This window comes from Sesamum indicum, linkage group LG8, assembly GCF_026168435.1.
Source record: "Sesamum indicum cultivar Baizhima isolate 11 linkage group LG8, ASM2616843v1, whole genome shotgun sequence".
Taxonomy (NCBI): Eukaryota; Viridiplantae; Streptophyta; class Magnoliopsida; order Lamiales; family Pedaliaceae; genus Sesamum; species Sesamum indicum.
The window spans coordinates 18,431,349-18,449,498 of record NC_142664.1 but is presented as its reverse complement, the minus strand read 5'-3'; the positions used below and the strand labels follow the sequence as shown (position 1 = coordinate 18,449,498).

The 18,150-nt window shown below is 37.0% G+C and overlaps 4 protein-coding genes and 1 long non-coding RNA gene across 9 annotated transcripts; 4 read left to right on the top strand and 1 right to left on the bottom strand.

The window, feature by feature from the left end:
* Positions 1-2,711: 2,711 nt before the first annotated feature.
* On the bottom strand, positions 2,712-6,007 carry LOC148787275 (uncharacterized). Of its 5 annotated transcripts, none has more exons than XR_016066716.1 (6): positions 5,539-6,004; positions 5,120-5,240; positions 4,670-4,763; positions 4,498-4,558; positions 4,273-4,330; positions 2,712-3,133 (listed from the first exon to the last, which is right to left on the bottom strand). It is a non-coding gene; the product is annotated as an uncharacterized LOC148787275 (long non-coding RNA). The 5 variants fall into 5 exon arrangements; XR_016066715.1 differs by lacking the exon at positions 2,712-3,133 and adding an exon at positions 3,286-3,768; XR_016066718.1 differs by lacking the exon at positions 2,712-3,133 and having other exon boundaries at positions 4,185-4,330; positions 4,670-4,869; positions 5,539-6,007.
* A 127-nt stretch (positions 6,008-6,134) lies between these two features.
* On the top strand, positions 6,135-8,255 carry LOC105168024 (uncharacterized). Its single transcript, XM_011087930.3, has 3 exons — positions 6,135-6,324; positions 7,338-7,559; positions 7,727-8,255. Exons 1-3 carry the CDS (start codon positions 6,166-6,168, stop codon positions 7,940-7,942), a joined length of 597 nt encoding a protein of 198 aa, XP_011086232.1. The 5' UTR covers positions 6,135-6,165; the 3' UTR covers positions 7,943-8,255.
* Positions 8,256-9,230: 975 nt separating this feature from the next.
* Positions 9,231-11,147, top strand: LOC105168023 (rho GDP-dissociation inhibitor 1). The gene is made up of 5 exons (XM_011087929.3): positions 9,231-9,752; positions 9,858-9,924; positions 10,307-10,525; positions 10,598-10,722; positions 10,836-11,147. The coding sequence occupies exons 1-5, from the start codon at positions 9,513-9,515 to the stop codon at positions 10,911-10,913; spliced, it is 729 nt and encodes a 242-aa protein (XP_011086231.1). The 5' UTR covers positions 9,231-9,512; the 3' UTR covers positions 10,914-11,147.
* Positions 11,148-12,320: 1,173 nt separating this feature from the next.
* Positions 12,321-13,278, top strand: LOC148787274 (uncharacterized). Its single transcript, XM_088883257.1, has 2 exons — positions 12,321-12,756; positions 12,870-13,278. Exon 1 carries the CDS (start codon positions 12,428-12,430, stop codon positions 12,746-12,748), a length of 321 nt encoding a protein of 106 aa, XP_088739383.1. The 5' UTR covers positions 12,321-12,427; the 3' UTR covers positions 12,749-12,756; positions 12,870-13,278.
* A 1,444-nt stretch (positions 13,279-14,722) lies between these two features.
* LOC105168020 (uncharacterized) lies at positions 14,723-16,353 on the top strand. The gene is made up of 2 exons (XM_011087927.3): positions 14,723-15,381; positions 15,475-16,353. Exons 1-2 carry the CDS (start codon positions 14,970-14,972, stop codon positions 15,963-15,965), a joined length of 903 nt encoding a protein of 300 aa, XP_011086229.1. The 5' UTR covers positions 14,723-14,969; the 3' UTR covers positions 15,966-16,353.
* Positions 16,354-18,150: the final 1,797 nt, after the last annotated feature.

Below are 18,150 nucleotides of genomic sequence, written 5' to 3'. Positions count from 1 at the left end.
CCACATTTAGGTGTTGCTTAATACCCCAATTTTCACCTCTAATCCATTTAAGCCATCCACCATTTTCAATTAAGCTTTTGTATTATTTTAGTAAGATACAAATTTAGTTAAATAATATTTTTCATAATTAATTACTAGGAATGCTATAAATCTTCCTTTTTTTTTTTTATTATGGAATGAAATTATCCTATCTATTTTCTGAAATCTTTAATAAAAACTCTTTTAAATCAATATGCATAATGTTGTAAATTATAATACGATCGTATTCGTAAAATAAAGATTGGATATTCTAGTTCGAATGATATTATATTTTTTATTTATTTAATATATTCGTATTATGTATATATAAATGATATTATTTTTTATTTAAAAAATTAAATTATTTATATTAGATATTATAAAATTTAAAATAAAAAATTCAATTAGGGTAAAAAGGGGATCCATTTGAATATTCTAAGGCAAGAGATAAATAGGGCAACACCAGAGCAGTACCCATGCCTTACCACGTATGTCTACTCTGTAAAGATGAAAAAGGTCTGATTGAAAGTTTGGACGGTGGGATCGTCCCCACAGGAGGGGCCCACGGTAGGTCGTGCATTATTCGTGTGCTGTGGAACAAGACCAATGCAAACCTGCCACGTCGAGTTGCGTGGCATACCTACACATCATCGATGATCCTACGATGTAGGTGAGCCCACACACCCTCCTCTTTCGATGGCTTAATATCAATATCAGAGTAATATGAATGGCCCAGATTTGGGTAGCGGGTCCTACCACCTTCACTATCGGTTCTGAAAAACTAAGGATGCACACAACACCACTGTTGTGTGTGAGTTTTCAGGGTTTTCCCCATTAATTGCATGTTTCATGCTACTATGCTCCCTCAAGTTGTGAAAATTGACATTTGCCCCCTATCAAACTCAAATAAAGTGTGGTTTCGTTTTTTGATTTTTTATCCATTTATTTCACTACATTTAAGGGAATTAAATCTGGACTGAAAGTTTAGAAACCATTCACACTGTTTTTATAGTTAAGGTTGAATGTTGACGCATTTATAATATGTGTTTGAATTCTTATTATGGTTGTAAGAGCATGTATGATTTAATTGTCTATTCAGTTTCAAAAGGTCAAGTTAATTGATTATTATCGTGGATTTTAAGGCTATTCATTTCACGTTCATTATTTATTTTTCAAACAATGGTTCTAAGACGATTAAAATCAAATAAAAAACGAACTGATGCATGTTGTATATTGATGCGCATCCAAATTGGAAAAATACACAAGAATTTAATACAAATAAGTGGAGGTCTAAATATGCTTAAGTAAGTTGAGAGTTGTGTAGCTTGACCTGTAAGGTAAGAAATCGTAAGAACAATACACAAAAAGTCCTAGTTATAGACTTATAGCCCTTCAATATTTGAATTAGTAATGACGTATTAGAGGAAATATGAAGGTTGTGAGTGTTTGTCAAAATGTACATCTGTGACACTGAAACCTGATATTTTATAGGATTTTAAGTTATACAATTTTACGTGAACAATTAATACATGACGGTCGGGTAGTCATATGCATTCATGCAACTGGGGTTCAAGTTGGGCGATAGCTAGGTCGGTACGGCTCAAATATAAAATATGAAAGTCTTGGTCTGTTTTGTAATTAAGGTATCTCCCACCTCATATATATATATAAAACAAATTAGACAATAATTCAAAACTGCATAATGTTTCTCAATAACTTGAGGGGGCAAAAGAATAGGAAGCATATAGTTCGTAGGGAAAGAAATTCACCCTAAAATTATTATTTAAAATACACCTGACCTGAGTGAACTGATTGAGTTCTCTCTACAATGAAGATAGGTTATTATGAGAATGAGGTGAAAGAACAATTTAGGAAAAAGAAAAGAAAAACTTGGACATATATACTACTGGGTCACCCTGGCGGGCCCATATTTGGGCCTGGGTCATCTTCATGGGCCCCACTAATTTCACTTCGGGTGGTGTGTAAGATATCCTTTTCTTGATAAAGATACCCGGCCCATTCAAGATGAGAAAGAGAAGTAAAAATGAAAAGAAAAGACGAAATAGTCACTTGGCAAGTCTTTGACAAGAAACAGTGCCGTGAAATGTCACTTTTTATTTCTTTTGGGCAATTTTTCTTTTCTTTTTTTTTTTTTTTGTGAAAAAGGTAAGATTGAAATCATAGTTCTTGGTCGGATCAAGGAAAAAGAAATTCCCCTTAAAATGCTAGCGATGCCTCTTATGTGGATTTAAACACACATAAACTATCAGTTATTGAATCACATACAATAACATACAGACAATATTAAATTCTTCACATCCCTGAACTTTTATCATCAATAGGTTTGGTCAAATGGTATGGTCGTAACTTACGTCCACTTACTGCGGTAACCAGCCCTTGTCTCCAGGCTGATCCTGTGACATCATGACAAGGGACATATCGGCTTCCTTAAAATCTTCACTAGACAAAAGCAACTGGGTGCTGAGAGCCGAGGTTTTTGATTTTCCAGCATGATTCTTCAATCACTTTATGGCACAACATTAAAGTTCAAGGTTGCCGCAGCTTCATGAGACATTCCTTTATATCTCTGGTCCACCATTCAAAGGCTGTCTGTCATAAGACGCAGTCTTTCCGAATCTGAACTACAGAGGATCCCAGGTTTTCGCACAAAGTTGATGGGATTTATACAGTGATGAAAAAAAATATATATATATACATATATCCTTGACGAAAATGTCGTTAATCATTTAAGAATACTGAGCAGAATCGAGTGAGGGTTAGCTGTGGACATCAAAGCCCAGCAGAGTGTAACATTCGTTTGATTAAAGTAACACAAACAAAGGAAACATGCAAGAACAAGGTGGTGGTGTTTGTGGACCTCTATGCTGGTACTTGTATTTGATATCCACGCCAACTTCTTTACTTTTGGTAATCAAAGTAGGTGCCAGTAAGCTATTAAAGTGAGAACATGCAACAATGCATTACCGCAGGTGCTAATACACTTTATTTCTCAGCTCACAAGTTTATTCAGTGCTGCTGTTGCTCGCTGCTCAAATTTTGGTAAGGCCCAATCATGTTGAACGATGTCTAGACCGTCTTTCTCCGCACTCAGACTCTGAACCAATAATGCAAGATTTAATGTATCAACACAATCATATATGTGTTAAATCTAAGAGAAAGGAAGGCGAGAGTATGCGGTTGCTTTAGTATTTGTACTTTGCTTCAGATAATTGCGTCTCGTCCACGGTCAGCCAATACCGAAGCGTAAATACTAAACTTTATTATGTAGGCAGATTCATGATAAATAAATGTCTTGCGTTCAAAATACACACAGAAATAAAGACTACAACTGTCACCTGCATGCCAAAAATATATTCATTTAGCACAGCCTTGGGCCATGGTTTTGCAAAATATAGTGGACAATGGACAAGAAGTACGTTTCCTTTTGATGGTTGAACAAGATCTGCTTCATGTCGCACTTTTAAACTAAAATGCGACTTCCAAGGAGAGGCGTACGATTAAAAGGGGGAATAAAGACCGTGGGATCCAGCAGACTGAGGAAATTGGGGGTGATTTAAAAGACCCGAGTAAAGACGACGTCGTTTCAGGCGAATTAGGGCGCAATCGAGGAACGATTGAAATTGGGGATTCGCAGCTGATCACCCTCACTTAATCGGATCACACGTGCGACTCGTGGACGGCTGAGGTTTAAGCGCAGTACTGAAGTTTGCCCTGTTCTTTTGAAGATTTCTGCAAGTTTTCACAGCACCAATAAGAGCTCATTTTCAAGGACAAACAACCTCTTTTTCTGATGAGATTTTATTGTTGTTATCAGCTTTTGTTTCGGTCATTTTGTCTGTATTCATAAGACTTTTGTAACCAGGGAGCTGAAGTTTGTAAGAGGGCATTATGAATGAATTTTTAAGTCTATTCTCTCCTCTCTCTGTATTCATCTTCTTCAGTTTCCCACCCCCCCTTTCTGTGCTTGAGTTTTCTTAAAGTTTCTCGGTTAGACCAGTTCATAACACTTCAAAGTACGTCCTGTTCTTCGGATGTGAAGTATTTGGCTTATAAAATATGCAATTTTCGGCACAAACCCCCATTATTGCTCATTGAGTTGCCAATTTAACCAACTTTAGAAACAAACCTGCACAATTAAAAAGGAGTTTTGGAAGATACCAAACATATTGAATTCCCCTTTTGCACACGCATTACAGGCGTCAAAGAAATTGCAGAATTTTTTTAAAACCATACCCTGGTGGGTCGAACCAAAATCCACCCATTTGCATCATCCGTTGTGCATCATCAGTAGCTGATCATAGCGACAGATGTTTTTGTTAGTTTCCCATCATATTCAAAGTACTCAATCCTACAAAACTTAGACATTTATCCGACCACACAATTTCTTTACAACATGCAAGCACATAAACATATGGACCACTTAGATTAGAATGGAACAGAAGTTCAATAAATACCAACCATTATCTTCTCCAAGTATAAGGCTAAAAGACCTTTTAGTTCAAATAAATTGAGAAAATACCTGCAAAAAAAAAATGGTAAATCATCATATGCATTCACGCATCATTATACTCTAAGATCCTACTCTACAAGAAGTTTCACCAAACTGCTAACGAGTTGGAATAATGAATACCAGGAACGACTGCTGATGTAGCTGACATCAACAGTAGTATAGACATTTTGCAACATTGCCCTAAATCTCTGAGTAAGTGGAAATGGAATTTTTGCTGGAAAACAAGATGTGCAGTTACTCCTGTCAGCTTTAGCAGAATATGGAGTTCAAGGCATGACATTTAGCATAGTCATTGAAATTTTCGGCATGTGAAGTATAAACTGCCTACAAAAAGGGCTCAAATGGAGCAGGAAAGGTAAGGATCAGTGAGTAAGACATAAAAGCATGTAAACATTCAGATGCACCACGACGGAAGAAATAAGAAAATAAGTAGAAGGCAGACCTGCTACAAATCCGAAGAAGAAAAAGTTAACCCATGTGAAAGTAAGTGTGCCCAGTAAAAATGATAAACATATTATGAACCAAATATCTTTCCTCCAATGATATAGACAAAGTCAGCAGCAACTATACCTGTGGTATGATCATTGAAAGATCTTTTTTCATGTCCATAGCCATGTTTGGATCGGAGAACATTTGTGCCTGTGCATTCTGAGCTTGGCCAGCCCTTAGGCACATGCAGCAACCCATTCCCCTGAAAATTCAAATAGAAATGTTACCCTATCAATAAGTAACGCAAACATAAACACTATCCAGTAATTACATCTCCATAATATTCAACTAAATTACTAGCATTTATGCCACTGTTTTTACCTAAGTGTTCCATCACTCTTAACTTCTGATTATAGGTGATTATGTGCATCTTCTTATTCTAAATAATTTATTTCCTTTAAATTTATATCAAGATTCAAAGCAGAAGTTCCAACAATTACATGCAATAAAATTCTACCTTTGCTAAAATGAAAAAAAGTTCAAGAAATAGAAACTCCTACCTCATTGCTGTAATAATACCCACGGGCACGAAACGACTTAGCGGGAAAGAAATTCGCGGCAGCCCTAGATTCCTTGCCCTAATTCAACAACCATGATGCGTTTAAACACCTTATCCTCCACCGAAAACATAAACACGCGGAAGAAATCACCCTTCTTAGACGACTTTGGGGTCTGGAACTTGATCGGAGCGCATGAGCTTGGACATGAAGTAACGGAGGACTCCGATGAGCACCATCACCACTGCTAACGGAATCTACACCCAGTCTCTGATCGCTGTATCCAAAACCAAATCTTCCGCCATTGATTTTTTCTTCAGTTATTGGAAACTTCGGCTCTCAGCTCCGCCACCTTTCTGAACTTCGTAATACGCACGGCCACGGCCATCGCGACGGCTGCGTAGTCTACCTTCTGGCCGTGTTTCCAGTTGGACATAAACTATTGAATCCACCACATCTCAAGGCCCATATAGAGCCTGACAATATATTTTCCACTTATGGTCCAGTCAGTAGCCCACTAAATCAAACGGCCCAATAAGCCTTTGTGTCGTAAAGCCCATTGAAACAGCCCAAGATTAAGTCCGACTATAGAGTAAGACACAACAAGAGCAAAGGTTGAACAGAGGAGCAATGGCGCAGGTTTTAATCCTACGCTCGCCCGTCCCCGGCCTTAACGGAACCCTTTCACGGCGGAGTTCAACTCACTCGACGGAGAGCTGGGTCTCTATTCAACGTTCCGTCAAGTGCAACGGCAAGTTTTCCTGCCTCTTCTCCGATAATCGGAAACAGGTTCTTATCCACTTGCATTTGCTCATACTTCAGTAATTTAAAACGGAACAGTATTTTACTCTGAGGGTTATGGAATTAGGTCATAATAGTTCAATTTAGAAACTTCCATTGGTTCTGGTTGTCTCCTATTAACAGATTCTTACTTGTAGACGCTGAATTTGTCATCAGGTATTAGATATTAGCGTTCAGGTTCCAGGTAAATTCCGTTGCACTGCTAGCGGGATTGTACGTTTTTCTAGTAGTCTCGATGTTTGAGGTTTCGGGTCGGGCTAAGCTCAAGGTTTGGGTTCATAGTAAGCTCTAGCAGAAGCGATTCTTGAATTGTCATAATTACCGGTGTTTCTGTTGTAGCTTTATGTCTGGAACCTGAGGCTCTAAGGAAATGCTGAATGAAGGCCCTTAGACACCAATTCTTTTAAGGAATGAGCAACTGCCTTATTGTTCTGGGAGTGGATAACTTATTCATTTGAGAGGGAATTATGATAAATTAGGCTCAATTATTGATTTCTGATATTGCTAGTGGAGTTCATCTCTTTGAACCTTTTCGTGATGGAGGAATGCCCATACAAGAACTAATAAGGAAAGGATTCGACATACTAGATCAGTTAAAAGAACGCAATGTTTTGGAGAATGGATTGGCTACGAGACGATGTCAATCCTGATTCCTGATAAATTAGGTTTAGGGGACTTAAGAATGCCAGTGAGCATACATTTTAGAATTTTGTTGGGTCTGGACAAGGAAACTAGCTTTAAAATGGCAACTTGCAACAACTCTAAGAGATCAACGGGCCTCCATAATGCTTCATCGTATGTTGAGACTGTGCAAGATCGGTCGGTACCCGCGATTGTCCTCCCTTATGGAGGCTGGCAGTCTCTTAATTCGTGATGGAAACTGTCACTACCTAAATTGCATATTTAGCAAGTTTCACTACAAAAACTTCCTTCTAAACCTAAGCCACTGAAAATTTTGAAAATTCATCTGTTGTTGATATCCTTTTACCATCTACTTGCAGGAACAGGCTCGAAAAGCATTAGAAAGTGCCCTTGGTGAAAAGAAAACGGAGTTCGAGAAATGGGACAAAGAAATCAAAAGGAGAGAGGAAGCAGGAGGGGGAGGAAATTCAGGGGGAGGTGGTTGGTTCAGATGGGGTGGATGGTTTGGTGGATCTGATGGTGATCGGTTCTGGCAGGAAGCACAGCAAGCAAGTCTTGCAATTTTAGGAATTCTTGTTGTGGTAAGCAACTTTTAAAGTATGTCTCGTTAGTATCGTACTGTACAACTTCTTTAGGAATTTTTTCCTAGAAGTCTTTCTATGTCTCTTGTTAGTTGTATACATCGTTCCATTGTCAGTATCTTATGGTCACTTTTGGCGGTATCTTATATACATCGTTCCATTGGCAGTATCTTATAGTCACTAAAGGAGATGTGATGCTCGCTGTCATTATCAATCCTTTGTTGTTTGCTTTGCGAGGAACACGAACTGCATTCTCCTTTCTTACAACAAAAATTCTGAATAGGATATATCCTACTGCTGGAAATATTGATACACCACAAGTGGAAGTTACTGCACCTGTTTCTGTGAAAGACCAAGTGGTGGGAAAATGGGGAAGCAATTGATTCTGTTTCTACGCAACCAGATAGGAATTCCACTCGTGCTCCTTGTTGAAGTAAACATATTGCTGTTACCTTTAGCTTGGAGAGAGCCCTAGTTTAAAATGAGGTCATACGGGGCCTAATGTTGGGTCTTCCAGGTCATACTGATGCCTGGGGTCCTCTCTATCTTTTGAGGTTGGCTGAAATTTTTTTGCTTCATATTAACATGTATGTGTATGACAATTACTAGTATACCAGCAGATCGACAGTTGTTAAAGTGAACCGTCATTTGTACCTGCCAAGGTTGAAGTTTGTGAAAGATTAAAAGGAACTGGCATATGATTGTGTAGTCATTTATGATTATTACAAGTTCTATTTTGATCGGTATGGACTCCTACAACTTACACTACGCAACATGCCGTCATGTTAATTGCATTCCCATACCATTCTTGGTATCTACAGCGACATGAGGCGAATAGGATTGGTCGTGGATTGATTGAGCATTTATGCTTCACAATACATAAACCAGCCCTAGCTCTATCAAACCTTGTATCATATTACAAAAAAGTATTCAATCTTCTTGCAGCAGAATATATGTCCAATAATTCTCTTTGGTTCCAATTCATTGTCCAGGAATTTTTTTTGTTTTGTGCGAGAAAATCAAATGCATAACACATGTCCAGACATTTCTCATTAACACCATAGGAATGTTTGGAGAACCCTATCTTAAGCAAACATTTTCAGCAACATTAATCAATTCATTTTAAAAACATTCATTTGATCCAAACAGTAGACATATAAAACATCGCTTTGCATGAATGGATGGATGGATTTGACAGCAAAATGTCTTGCTACGAAAGTCAGCAAATTCCCATCAAAACAAAAAGATCAATCAGATCACCCCTTTCCCGAGGACACTGACTAATGGCAGAGTCTCAGCAAATCATTTCTCTCTAGAAATAGTAAAAACCAACTTACGTAATCTCCCATAAACTCCCCATTCAGCAATCACTACCTAAATGACGCAACGGTCGGGCAGTGAATCACCTGATCCCAAGTACAACGGCTACATAACAGGGTGCAGTTATTATCAACTACAAGTGGGTTCATGTGAACCACATCCAATCATATCCCTATGAGAAGATGTCAAAGGTCCCATGCATTCTTCTTTTCTTTACACGTAACTGACCTTCATTTAGCTTTCTACCTCTACCTCTCAAACTTTATTTTCCTTTTTCCTAAAAAAAAATAAGAAATAAAAATTAAAAAAAAAAAAAACTGTTTTCCACATTCTTTCCTCATTTACTCACAATCCGGATCACCACAGGACCCATTCCTTATATACTTTTTCCATGAAAAAATCTTTCTCTCTCTGTTCAACTTTTGTATTCTTTAAGGCCTTTTTTCTTCACTGGCTCTGTGATTTCTTACTCACTTGTTTATTTCTCCACTGTAATATTTTCTGTTTTTTCTTGTTTTGTTCTCTCCCAATTCTTGTTTACATTGTGGTGTGGGGGAGAAGCGCCCTGGGGTTTGTGTGGGTTTTGGGATTCTTGTCCTGAACAAGAAGACAACTGAGAATTGTTGGTCGTTGATGTCTTTGGCTGTTGGAGTTGCTTCAAGTTCCAAAGGCATGGGATTTGATGAGAACAAGGCGGAGGGAAGCGAGACGAATAAGGGTAATGAAAGCGGGGGTGACAATGAGGGGAGTATTAGCAGGAAGATGAGTGAGGCTTCTCTTTATACCACTGAGGATGAAGATGATGAGGATACTGAGACCAAGATTCAGTTGGGTCCTCAATGCACTCTGAAGGAGTTATCTGAGAAGGACAAGGTTTGTTTTTTTCTTTCATTTTATTACGAGAAAAAGAAAAAAGCACATGTTTTTTTTCTTTATTTTTTATCTTGTAATTCCGTGTCCTTATGTTGTGAGAATTAGGATGATGAAAGTTTGAGGAGGTGGAAGGAACAACTGCTTGGAAGTGTGGATGTTGAGTCTGTTGGAGGTTATCATTTCCTCTCTCTCTCTCTCTCTCTCTCTCTCTCAATAGAAACAAGAAGCCAAGAATTCTGTGAATCCTCAACTTTTTTCATCTTTGCCTTATGTTGCCTGCTCAATTCTATACTGTAAATCTTAAATTCTGATGGATCTTGATGTGGGGACCAGACCTAAGAAGTTTAAGAATTATTGGTAGTCTGATTCAAAAATCTGGCAACTCAAAATTTGAATTTCATCATCTTGTCCAGCTACAGTTACTGTTCTTAAATACTGCAACTATATTGTTTCAGTTACAAACAGGGAATTGAGCTACATGAATTGCTGTAATTTTCTATGGCTCTTGTGGAGCTAACAGGCTCAATTTTTCTGTGTTTGTGTGTGGTATGTAGAAACTCTTGATCCAGAAGTGAAAATCTTGGACCTTGCAATTGTGTCCCCTGGTCGGGACGACATTCTTCTCCCAATCCCCGATGATGGAAACCCGCAAGGCTCCTGGTTTACATTGAAAGAGGGTAGCCCTTACAGACTTAAGTTTACTTTCAGGGTCAGCAACAACATCGTATCAGGCCTCAAGTACAAGAACACTGTCTGGAAAACCGGCCTCAAAGGTATATATATATACTTCAATTCCCTTGTATTACTAAACATTTCCGTTTCTGATGAAACGTTGTTGTTTTCAGTGGACAGCACCAAGGAGATGATTGGGACCTTCAGTCCTCAGCCAGAGGCTTACACGCATGAGATGCCGGAGGAGACAACCCCGTCTGGCATGTTTGCCAGGGGGTCGTACTCAGCGAAAACACAGGTTCTCCGAACCATTTCTTGTCCTTTTTATGACTTTAGTTCTCTAATTAGACAGGTTGGTCCGTTTGAGTTGTGCTTGTCGTAATGGGATGCGAATGTATTCTTGTGTTACAGTTCCTTGATGATGATAACAAGTGCTACCTGGAGCTGAACTACACGTTCGAGATCAAGAAAGACTGGCAGTCCCAATAAAATGCATTAATTTTATCCTTTGTCCAAGAATGCTCCCCGTTTCAATTTTTCAGTGTTTTTCTTTTCCATTGTTGTCATGTGATTTGAGGAGATGATGGTAGAAGCAGGAAGGAAAGAAGCAAGAATGTCTGGCCTAGGATTGGATTCTGAGATGGCAAAAAGGGTCAAGTGTAAGAGGAGGTTCGAAATCGTTGATTTTGATGCAATAAAGTTGTGTTTCATCTGTTCTCCAAACATCTGATCTACACGAGTGTTGGGTGATGGTAATAATGGGCAAATTACAAGTGCCCCTCCTGTGTTAGGCATAATAGACAAAAAAAGAAACCACTTGTGTTAAATAAAAGTTCAATTTAAAACCTTACTTTTTCCGAAATTGTGTTTTTTATTTTTATATTATTTTACTCAAAACTCTTTATCTTCTTTCCTCGCCCCAGCCCACTGGCCGTCAGCAACTCTGTCCCCCTCAAGCTTGTCGCAAGTGCCCCCTTCCATCATCAGTCGAGCCAAGCTGACCGTCCCCCTCCCTCTTTCCTTCTCAGCCGCTACACCGTCTCCCTCCCCCTTACCTTTCCTTCTCAAAATTTTTTTAGAAAAAATTGTAATTAAGTATAAAATAGAAAATTTGATCGGAACTAATAATTTTTAAATTTTTTTTTATTAATTTTAAATATGCATGAATAGAATATCATCAATAAGAGAAATTGAAAGAGATTATCATTTCCAAAAAATAAGTATGACTGAAGCTATTTTAATTTATATACAGTGTACCAATAAAATAGTTGCTCCATTCCATCCTAGCTACTTAATAAAATGTACAGATACAACCCCCCCCCCCCCAACAACAATGAGACAGTGTTCAATTGAGGATATTACATTTGCAAACATTAAAATAGGAATAATATTGGGCTACCTTCCCTCCTGAACGTATTACATGGGCTCGAACTCATTCGACCCAGATTGGGCGTGTTGACATGTTAATATGACTCCGAATGGGCTGGACTATGATTGCTTTAGGCTCAGTGGTCCAATGGAATGTGGCATCCAGGCCACTCAAAAAGGCCCAAATTTGCTGATATCTTTTTAATTATAAACAAAATAAAGTTGTACATTGCAGGATCATTTTGTCATCGGTTGTGAAGTAAACTGAGACGTGCGGAATTGGCAAAGGGAATGTATTGGTTGAAGATGATTATACATAAATGTCATGGATCGCACGTCGTAAGGACCATAAATTCACCGTATGCACAGGGTATGGCATAGCTTTTATGGTAGGCAAAATCGAGGACATGACATTTATGTTGGTTGAGCAGACATAAATGTTGAGCAATCCAAGAGACATTGAATTCCCATGTCAAACACCAAGAAACCATATACTAAAACAATAGTGTGTTGTTGGAATTAGGTGATGCATAAAGAAAGTTTCCGTGTCCTACTTCCCTACACGCACCACTCTTATATATACAGACAGCTCCACCCTCCAGTCCTTACTCAACAATTTCTGTCCATCCGGAGAAATGGGTCAGAAAGATGAGTCTCCAAGAACCACGATTCTATGCCTTGTGCTGCTCATCATACTCATGTCGGCAACGTCTTTGCCTAATTGTCTTGGCTGCCCCTCAGACGGCAGCCAATGCCGGAACTGCATCGTGAACCAGATGAAGACCGGCTGCCCGGGCTGCGTTCCCATCATGCAGTGCATGGCGCGGTGTCTGTGGGGCGGGTCGTCCCGTTCCAATTGTATCAAGAAATGTGATTGCAACGGTGGGTACCCGCGGCTGGCTGATTGCAGGAAGTGCTTGTCGCAGTGCAAATGCAGCTGTTCTGTGTCGGCTTAGATGAGTAGGTATGAGGTTTGTTAAGGAAATGATTTGCAGTTGGGTGTGTTGTATTGTGTGAAGTGCTCTATGTTGTAAGGATTTCATTTACTTGTGAAGGTTGTCTTGTGTATATGTGTAGTTTGTAGGTGCAAGAAAATAAAGACTGAGGGAGCTGGATATGATGAGATAGGGTTTAAGTCCCTGCAGAGTACAATGCAGACCAACAGCCAGCAGTGAAGATTTCTGTTTGTTCAGTGAACACTCATAAAAGATCAACATAACTGGACCAAACAAAAGAGAAATCTAGCTTACATTAGTACAAGCATAGCAGACATTTCGCCTGTTATGCTATCAATCATTTGAAATCAATTTTTTTTTTAAACTTATCTATTCGAATGCGAACAGAGACGAGAGCAATCCCCCTTTTCATTTCTATATACTAGTTGTCGTGACATGTTGTTCCTTACATACATACAATGAATAATTGTATGTGCCCTGGAACTCCGCCAAGTTCATTATTAATATACAAGTTTCAAGTTTTATATATATATATGTTGTCCAAATTCATATATAGTAGCTAGTTTTATGAATCAAATCAACTCAGTCTGTTCCTAAATGAGGATACATACAAATTTAATTCGGATTTTGTGATTTGCCCAACACATCTTTATTATGGTTTAATTATCTGGTGAGTGGCAGCAGTAATTTTTATCATGAATGAATAGGTTCAATGTACATGGACGGGATTCGGGACTTCCACCAACTCCCCCATCACTCACCTCACGCTCTCCAGTCTCCACGTACATCCCTGCCCATAAAAGAAGTAAAAATCGTGAGTTAGATCTTCCAAGACTGTGGGACGCGACTATCTATATGAACAAAACAAGAATCGTGTTATACTTTTATTTTCTTTTTAAATAATTTTAAAATTAAAATTAAATTATTTCACTCAATTTGCTGACTCACTTACTTATCACTCGCCCATCCCGTAGAAAATAGCTGGGGGAAGGAAAGAAAAAAAACACACACACACACACAATTTTAATTCTGGTGGTGGTGTTTTTGTTTCTACATGAAATTCTTTTTTAGAATTTTACTACTTTTTTCAGTTAATTTAGTTGAAAAAATGCATGTGACTTGCAAAATATTTACTTAAATTGCTGTTTTAATCCTATAATTTAGAGGGTAGGCACTTTTTGCCATATAAGAATTGATTTACAAAATTAAAATTACAACTTAACATTTGAGTTTTTTGGTCAATTGACTAAAATTGCCCAAATTTCAAGTTATAAGACTAAATTGCAAAAATTAATTCGTACAAAACCAAAACTGCTACCCTACTAAAATTATAATTTTTTTCCCAAAAAAAGGGAAAAAGAAAAATGACCCCATTTTTTGACTCAATTATGTACTTACTAAAATCTCCCTAAACATAAATAAATATCTTATTGCATGATTAATCAATTAAATTAACTATTCCTTTTATATATGTGAGAAATAATTTAATTAATAATTAAAAAAAAATAGTATCCAGTAGCATAAAAACTGATTGAATAATTAATAATATATAAGTTTCAAAAAAATGAATTGTAGAAATTGTGCTGCAAATTAGTTATAATAAATAATAAGCTTATTAGTAATCCAAATAATTGAGATTAACTGAATTTCAGCCAATTAGCAAAATCTTCAATTCGGGTTTTACATAAACCTGGATAATCTGTTCCATTAATTACATCCATCTATCCTTAATTACCTGCTCAAACCCGGATAACAACAGTTGTTGCATTCTTCTCATGCGTGAATTATCATCACAAAGCCGGTCAGATTACTTACTGAACTTGGTCGCTTTTCCACGCCAGGTTCATTGTCTACCTAAACTTAACTGTTAAACAAAAATAATACATCAGACGAACGTTTACGTGTAGGTGCATTTTATCTACCTTATATTCGTATATGTATATATATACGTCTATTCTACGTCGTCAAGATGTCTTCATTCACACACTTCACTCTCCATTTCTTCCACATCTACGCAGAAGCATTCAAATTGATGTCAACATCGTTTCACCATTATAGCGGCGCTGTGGCGGCATCCATGGTCATCGCAACTGCCTGCCTTTTTCTCTCTTTATAAGCAGGAACCTGTAAGGTTCGTCTTCATACGCTCTCTACTAAAACTGATCGAGTTTAGAGGGAAGAAATAAATATTTGAGGAGGAGGGGTGAATAATTGAGCAGAAATGATGAGAATTCCGGTGAAATTTGAACGGGTTGCGGCGGCTTTCGGCGAGGCGGGGAGGGTTAGGTCCTGCGAGAGCAGCGGGAGCGAGCACTCGGCGGATTTGTCTGATCTCGTGAATTCGTTTTTTGAGAGGGAAATTAGGGAGCAGAGGAAGAGGGAGGATCATCAAGTTGATTTTGGTAAGGATGGGAATGGGGGTGATGATGATGATGAGGTGGAGAGCAACTCCCGGGATTTTGAATCGCGGGATTCCTTGAAGGATTTATTTGAATTTGAGAACGACGCCTTTAAGAGAAGCGTCCATGCAGAGGTGGAGAAGGCGTATGGAGAAATTGGCGGAGGCAAGAGCTCGTCGCCGGATTTTAATCGGCGGTTAATGGCTCGGTTGCGTACCGCTGGGTTTGACGCCGGTGAGTTTCATCTCATAATTTAGTTAATTAACGTGTTCATCATTTCATTGACTTTTGGCATTATCTAATTTCATTGCGTTGTAAAACCTACAGGTCTTTGCAAATCAAAGTGGGAGAAAAGCGGCCGCTGCCCGCCGGGAAACTACGAGTACATCGACGTCAACACCGGCGGAACACGGTATATAATTGAAATCCACCTCGCCGGAGAGTTCACAATCGCTCGTCCAACCGGTGGCTACGCCTCATTGCTGGAAGATTTCCCGCAAATATTTGTGGGGAAACCGGATGACCTGAAGCAGGTGGTGAGAATAATGTGCAGAGCCATTAAAAGTTCCATGAAAAGCGTGGGCATCCACGTGCCGCCGTGGCGCCGCCCCGCCTATATGCAGTCCAAGTGGTTCGGCTACTACAAACGAACCACTAATGAAATCCCAAGCTGGAAAGGTCCGAAGGTCGGCGGCGGCGCCGGGAAGAAAACGGTGGGTTTCGCAGCGGTAGAGGGAATTAGGTTCTATTGCAGAGAGGATTTTGCTGCCAAGAATGGTGTTAGAATCGGAAACTTGGCCAAGGAAATGCTGTTATGACATTTGTGCCACCATTGTGCACAAGTTCTTAGAGGGGAATTATAGTTCAGGCAAGATTGAACTAATTACGTGATATATTTATTATGTAATTATTTTGATAAGACTGAAGCAGATTGGGGTATACATTTAATGCGTAATTATTTTGATAAGATGGAAGCGGATTCGGGTTTTTCAAGCTACTGATTTAAACAAGAAGGGTGGGGGCTGGAAATGTATGAATGTTAATATTGTCATTGTGTTGTAGATAGGTAGCTGTGAAGACAGGAATTTGAGGAAGCCTTGGAGTGATTGTTATGTTGTTCCCAGATGAGAACAATTTTTGTAATTTATGTTCCTATTGCTTTACCAAATGATGAAATATTTTGGAAATATGATGACTAATTTTATGATTAAATGTGGCTTGTCTTGGTATGTATATCGAGTTTAGTCAAGTATTTTTTTTCAGAGAGAAATTAAAATTAATTTTTTAATTACTTTTTCATGATTTATCTTTAAATTTAATTAAGAGAGTTTAAGGAATTTTGGGTGAGTTTATATTTATTTTTTATAAGATTTTTTAATATTCATGAAATGTTACATAATATCTAATCATTTTTTTAATGAAAATACAAGATCTAGAATAATATATTGAGATCTATATAATTTCTTTTTAGAAAAATAAAAAAGTTTTTAACTAAACTTTTTGACAAGTTTACTAATTTTATTATGTTAATTACTAAGTTTACATGACCTACACCAATTGTATCTTACCCAAATTATTATAAATTACTTGCAACCAGTGCACACGGTTTCCACGCACATGAATTTTAAGTGTAAATAAAAGATATAATTTTTTTTTCTAATCGTAAATAAAATAGAAATGTATCATTTAATCAAAATAATATAAATTACATATTCTTTTATTTTAGCAAACACAATTTACAATAAAAATTTTAATATACATTAAAATTAATGTGTTTAAATTATGTACACGCGATGCATAAACCAGTAAAAATATTATTATATATTAATCAATATTGTTAAATTAATTTGTAAACTCATATGCAGTCCTCGCAAGCATAACATTTGTTTTACTTGTAAATAAAATAAAATTATACAATTATTATTTAAGTGCAGATTGTTTGTATAAATAGATTGAATTGTATATTTTACATTTGAGTGTGCACAAATTGTATAATTATAAATTTTTAATTCTAATCATTCATTATACTAAATATCATGGTTTGATGTTGTTAAGGGATATACGAAATCACATATATAAATTAGGAAAAAAAATGCAGTCAACCCTTTATGATATTGTAAATGAGTAAATTACCCTTTTATGAAAAAATAAATAGTGATTTATCTTCATGTATTTTTTAAAATACAACAATTTATCCCCCTATGATTTTTAAAACGAAGCAATTTACCTCTCTATATCTTTTTCAGATGAAGGTAATGTGGCCATTTTTAATATCATAGGTGTAAATTGTTATCCACCCTATAAATTAGTATATTACATTAACATTGGAACATGTGATATAAAAAATGCTTGGATAACTCAATTAAAGATTCAAATATGTATAACTAAGTCTTTTTTAGTGAAAAATATATATTTTAAATTTTACATAAATTTTTATAGAAAAACAAAAATTAATTTAGAATGCATATAATTAAACAAAAATTCTCCATTTCCTTGACAAAGATTTATTTTTTTAAAAACAAAATAGAAATTCAATTGATTTAACGTGTACTTTAATATTAAATAAGAGCACCCTTTCTTCTACTTTTTCTTTTCTTTCAAAATTTTTTTATTTTTTAACATTATTTGATTTTGTTTTTAATTTTCTCCTTTAGGTCACCATACTACCCCTCTTCTCAACTTACACTAACCTTAATTTCTTAAAAGTTGATTATTTTTTAATTAAAACACAATTTTAAAAATAAAAATGTACATAATAATGCACACCCATTGATCACTAGTATTAGATTAATTCTTAAATTTCCAAAAACATGAGCGCAAGGAATACTTCAAAATCAGAAATTAAAATTTTTAATATCCCTGTGCCATTTAATAATTTAACAAATTTATTATTTGAAATTTAAAACCTGTTTCCCCAAAATCTATTGCAATTTGGAAGTGAAGGCATAGTGCCGGAAAATCAAAGCAGTTAGTACTCCGCAAACTGCAAGTGCATTGGACGAT